The 5,581-nt window shown below is 53.2% G+C and overlaps 1 protein-coding gene across 1 annotated transcript; it reads left to right on the top strand.

The window, feature by feature from the left end:
- Nucleotides 1-2,313: 2,313 nt before the first annotated feature.
- On the top strand, nt 2,314-3,515 carry LOC307093127 (protein S100-A7-like; the record flags this gene model as incomplete). Its single annotated transcript, XM_079760895.1, has 2 exons — nt 2,314-2,454; nt 3,351-3,515. 2 exons carry the CDS (start codon nt 2,314-2,316, stop codon nt 3,513-3,515), a joined length of 306 nt encoding a protein of 101 aa, XP_079617021.1.
- Between the last annotated feature and the right edge of the window lie 2,066 nt (nt 3,516-5,581).

Genomic DNA, 5,581 nt, shown 5'->3' with positions numbered 1-5,581 from the left:
GTGACCCCAGAGGTCTAGTAGTGGGGTTAGGAGGGAGGTTTTGAAACAGGGTTTTGGGGGACCATATCTTGAGCTTGCTGTCTATTAGCCTCATGCACATAGGAACTTTCCTTACCTCTTACTCTCTCAATTCCCCGTCCTCAACATGAGGGTAACAGCACAATTTCATAAGGTTTTGAAGGTTTAGGAGGAATGTCAATATGACAGGTAAGGTGATGTCTGGCACAGGTAAGGACTTATTAACCGCTGGAGAGAGTTTTGTTAGATGCCAGAACAAACTTGTGGAAGGACTGAGTGATGAGCAAACACAGACCATGCTGCCTTTCAGAGTCCCACCCTCTTTAAGTTCAGAAACCCAGTTTTCTCTACCACAATTCCTGTGCTTTTAGGACACATCCCATTGTCTTCCACACCCCTGACCCCAGTGAAGTGAGGGGCAGAAGAAGGCTCTAGGTGTTTTCCCTTGAGAGCTACCTGGGATTTTACTGGAACATGATGAACACATTCTCCTAGATGTGTGCCCCTGAATGGGACAATGGTCTAGGAAGTAGACAGAGATCATGACCCTAAGGCTCCCAGTGCCTGGGAAGAGCCAGACTGAGCCTTATAAAGGGACCAGTCTTTGCCCAGATGCACAGCACACTCATCCTTCTCCTCAGTGACACCTCGTCAGCTCCGGTAAGTATGCACCTGACTCTTTGCCAGAGGGTAAGAGGGGGTGCTCAGGGCCTAGTGTGTTCTGCTGTCTGCAGGAGTAGGGAAAGCGGTGATGGGAGAGGATTCAGGAGCCTGGGTCCAGATGTAATGGGGCTCTGCCTGTCACGGGGCTCTGCCTGTCATGGGGCTCTGCCTGTTACGGGGCTCTGCCTGTCATGGGGCTGTGTGACTTCATCCCACTGGGTCCAGAGGACCTCATCTCCAAGATGGCTGGACCGATGCTCCCATTGCTCTGTTGTCCTCTGTGTGACAGCTCTGTGGAAACATCTCTGCTGGGAGCTGAGGAAATGGCCCTTCCTCTCCTCTTCTTTTCTATCTGGACTCACCTGACTCTCAGACCACAGGTTGGGGAAGACTCAATTTGCACCCCAACCTCTGGGGAGAGTGGGTGTCTCTGTCAAAGTCTGGAAGGTTCTCCTTCCAAGCCTGGGAGTCCCACTAACCTTGTCTGGTGAGAAGACCTGCCACTACATGGATCAGAGACCCATCAACTAAGGTTGTGGACCTTCTCCCAGCTGAGGGAATGACCAGTGACCTTCTGTGCACAGGGCTCAGCTCTGACCTTGGCCAAGTTCACAGAAGGCCTTGGGTGGTTTCACTTAGGGACATAACAGGGAGGATCTTTCTCCCAGATCAGGAGACAATGGTAGTTTTTGTTAGATGCCCGCACATGTGAGCCATACACATTTCTTGAGAGTTTTGGAAAGTCTGGGATGTGAGGGCTGCACTGTCCCATTTCTCTGCTTGGAGTCCAGACTGTTGGTGGAGGTACCGGCTTTGGGAAGTCAGACCTCTTTACTTAAATGTGGTCTAGCCTTGGGGTTCCAGATAGCAGGGAGGTACAAAGGTCACCTCAAGGAGCCTATCTCCCCATATTCCACCCAAGAGCCTAAAACTGAGGCAGGTATTTCTGATTATTTCAAACATGATGCCAACACTGCTCAGCAGTCCTTCTTTCCCGCTGGTGGGGATGGTCCAGGGAAACTTGCAGGAGCTCAGGACAGGGCTGTATCTCTCTGCTCACACTGACCTTCCTGCTCACACTCACCGCTGGGAGCCTCCAGGGCCCATTTCATTTAGAGCTTGCTTCATGTTCACAATGGGCTCCTCAGGGGTCTCATTCCAAGAGCAGCTCAGGGCAGGTCAGGCCAGACTAGTCAGGAAATTTTTTTTTGTCCCCATGACTCTAACCTTGACGTTGACCCTGGAGGAGTTGGTGTTGATGCTCTTGAAGAGTAGATTCATCCAAATGCTGTGTTTGGCTCAGGTCCCAACTAAAACGTCAGTCCTTTTCCGTGTGGCTGACCCCTACGCTCTCTGCTTCTGCTCCTGTGGTTCTGTCCACAGTGGGCTTCTGTGTTCTCCTCCATCTCCTCTGGGCCGTGACCTGCACGGGCCAGGCCCCAGCCTTGGTCACACTCTCCTCCTTGTGAGCATCTCATCCCACCTCCTAGAGTGGCAGTTCCTTCTGCTCCACCTGAGCCTCACTTCACTGGATGCCCAGTTCCCATCCCATTGTTCTGACTTAGGGACCCTCACCTGGGAGGATAACAACCGTCCCCATCTTTCTCTCTGGCAGCTTCCCTGAAAACCAAGATGAGCCATACTCCAGTTGAGCAGTCCGTGATGGACTTGATTGACCTGTTCCACAAATACACCAAACCTGATGACAAGATCGACAAGCAGGGCCTGCTGAAGATGCTGAAGGATAATTTCCCTAACTTCCTCAAGGCCTGTGTGAGTCTGGGTGACTTCTCAAGGTTGCTTGGGCCCTGGCATGGCGGAGGGTCTTGGACAAGTCAATCCCATTCCCTCATCCTCCATATTCTCATCTGCAAAAAGGCCTAAGAGGGCTCATCTGAGTTATTAGGATGAAAGAGATGATATAGGTGGCCAAGTGTAGAGGCATCTGGAGATCAAGGGTGGTTATTAGGTGGTCAAATAGGAGAGTGAAGAATGGGTCCCCTCCATCCAGGAGACTGAAGCCCATAGGTTCAGGCTCTGCCTCTAGAAGCCTCCATTAGGTTCTCTGAGATCCAAGGGAAGGCGATAGAAATTCCATGGCTGATAACATTTAACACCTTTCATTACAATGAAAAGCTCATTCGTAGACCTGATTTAGTCTGACAGTTAGAATGCACTGAACTGATTACAAAAAGAGAGGCTACTAGGTGACACAGAGAGTAGGTGAGCAAAAGAGGGCACTGAGCATGGAAGATTCGGGAAGGCAGATAGGAGACAGGAGAGGAGGGTTAGGAATGAAGAGACAAGGGTTAGGGCCTATCTTTAGTTTCTGGGTAGAACTTAGGTAGATGGGGTCCTGGAAGGGGGTGGGGGGAACAGGTCTGGGTCTAAAGACCACCCACCCTCCAGCTCATTGATCAGTGAGGCTCTGGCCAGAGTCTGCCCACCAGCACTAGGTCTCTCTTTCATGCTGATATTTGGTCCAAGGAATCTCCCTCAGTGACCTGCAGGGTAATGCTCACGTCCCCCTCACCCCAGACACCCTCCACTGTCCCAGACCAGCTACACCTGTGCGGCCCCAGGTGCTTCTCTCCCCCTCTCTGCCTCCTCCTCCTCCTCCTCCTCTTCCACCCATAACACTTTTGGGACTGAATTTGTCTTTCCCACAGGACAAAAGGGGCAAAGATTTCTTGGCCCATATCTTTGAGGACCATGACAAGAATAAGGATCAGAAGATCGAGTTTTCCGAGTTCCTGTCAGTGTTGGGAGTCATAGCCACGGACTACCACGATCATAGCCACGGAGCCCCGCTCTGTTCTGGGGGAGGACAGTGAGCCCAGCCCAGCCTGAGGCCTCCAGAAACCCCAAGAAACAATAAAGTGTCTCTTGCTCAGATACAGCCTGTTTCCTGCTTTTCTTTGGCTACTTATGCTGTCAGAACTGCGCCTTCTTGGTGAATGTAATTGTGGATTCTGCATGGGGGATTACCCAGGAATGTGCCAGGAGGGTGCCCTCCCTTTGGCCTCCAGCACAACTGACCTCCTCTCTCAGCAGGGCCTCTGTCCACCTCTGCCCCTGCTCCCTAGCGCAGCCAGCGTGCCAGGTCCCGGGGTCAGCAGTGCAGAGCATTCTGCTGGCCCCAGCCATGCTTTTCCTTCTCAAGCCGCGATCAGCATCTGGGGATCCAGGAACTGCAGGGAGCAGGAGCCGAGGGAGGTGTGAACACGGTGCCTCCAGCCCCTGCCCAGCACGACCCCAGGGACATAGGGGATATGGCACCACTGAAATAGGCATTGGGTGGAGGGCTTTGGGGGCACATGGGCTCTGGTCAGTGTGCACGGGACACTCAGCAGTGCCCAGAGGACTGGATCCCTTGTCCTGTGTCCTGGGCTTCTGGGCTGTGCCTGTCCCTGTGCGTGTGTGTGTGTGTGTGTGTGTGTGTGTGTGTGTGTGTGTTAGCCTGTGTGGGTGTCCCTGTGGATGTGAGAGCCACCCTGTTTGCTGAGCTGATCCTCGCAATGGTTTGCTAAACGCGGGATCTGGGTGTCTGGGGAAAGCACAGAGTGATGGGTGCTCCAGGCATGAGGAGTAAAGCTAGTGCTGGCATCCAGAGTGTCTGGGCAGCAAGTGAGAAGATAAGATTGAAGAGGAGCGGGGAGGAGAGGGCACAAGGGAGGAGTGGAGAGCTCATGCTGAGCATCACAAGTGACAGTTCCCCTTATCTGTCATAGGAAGGGGCATGTCATTACCCTTGGGCTCTTTGAGGTCATCAAATGTGCTCGGGGCTGAGGATTTCAGAAGCAAGCAGGACACAGTGCTTCCTCAGCAAGTGCTGGCTCTGTCCACAGATGGGGCCTCTCCATGGTGCCATGAGGCCAGTCAGCACTCACCTTGGGCCACCTCTGGACACGTCCCTGCTGCATCCAGCTGGGTCACTCCCTACCTCCTACTCACAGCTTCCTGCTAACCCCTCAATCAGGACACATTCTTCAGGGAGAAATTAGGCAACTGCCTCCAAAATGTCCTTCTGTCCCACCTGCAGGAAACTCGGTGGGTGAGGTATTTGTCCTTGTGGTTGACTCCTCCACCTCCTACTCTCACCGTTTCATTAGCATCTCAGTTCTGAGACCAGACCATCACCTCCCTCCACTTCAGGGGCATTCTCTCCTGCCCATCCTCTGCGGCTTGTCATCATTTAGGACATGCCTGAGCTGCTTTTCCCCGCCTACATCTCACTTTCTCGCTGCTACTGTCTGTCCCCTCCCCCCCTCCTTCTCATTCCACCTGCTCTCAAACTCAGGGAGACCTTCTCACTTTTCTCCTGTCAGAACCCTGCTCTGTCTCTCTGCAGCCTGCGCCCCATGATCCGCCACACCAACTGCTCTCCCCCGACTAGGATCTCCGGTGCTGACTTGCCTGGGGGCCACACCCTCCCTGCAAACCTCCCAGCCTGAAGCAATCCCTCCACTTGTCCTCTCCTCCTGCACCAGGACTGCTGGTCTCTGCCAGGAACCATCCTGCCAGGGCTCCCAGAGCTGGTGTCTGACTTCCTCTCCGCTCAGCCATCCCTGCTCCTGTCCTGGGAACTCGCCTCCTGATGGTCCCAGTGCCTGCAACCCCGTCCAACATATCTTACTGTCTCCTGACTCATCCATTTTCCTAATGCTTCCCTCTGCCCGAAATACCTTCCAATCCCTCACCTTCCTGTTTAATATGATTTATCTCAACAGACTGGAATTCTGAACTTCTCTCTAGGGATCCTCCTTGGAAGTGGACACAGACTACTTCCCCATAAAGAAATGTGCTCTTTCCCCTTTATGCTGCCTGTCCCCTAAGCCCACGTGGACTATGGGAACCCCATCACGTCGTTGTCCCCGTATGACTGTATTCCAAATTAGGG

Source organism: Cnephaeus nilssonii (assembly GCF_951640355.1).
Source record: "Cnephaeus nilssonii genome assembly, chromosome: 21".
NCBI classification, from domain to species: Eukaryota; Metazoa; Chordata; class Mammalia; order Chiroptera; family Vespertilionidae; genus Cnephaeus; species Cnephaeus nilssonii.
Note: the sequence above shows the minus strand (reverse complement) of the source record. Positions and strands in the feature narration are given on the sequence as shown.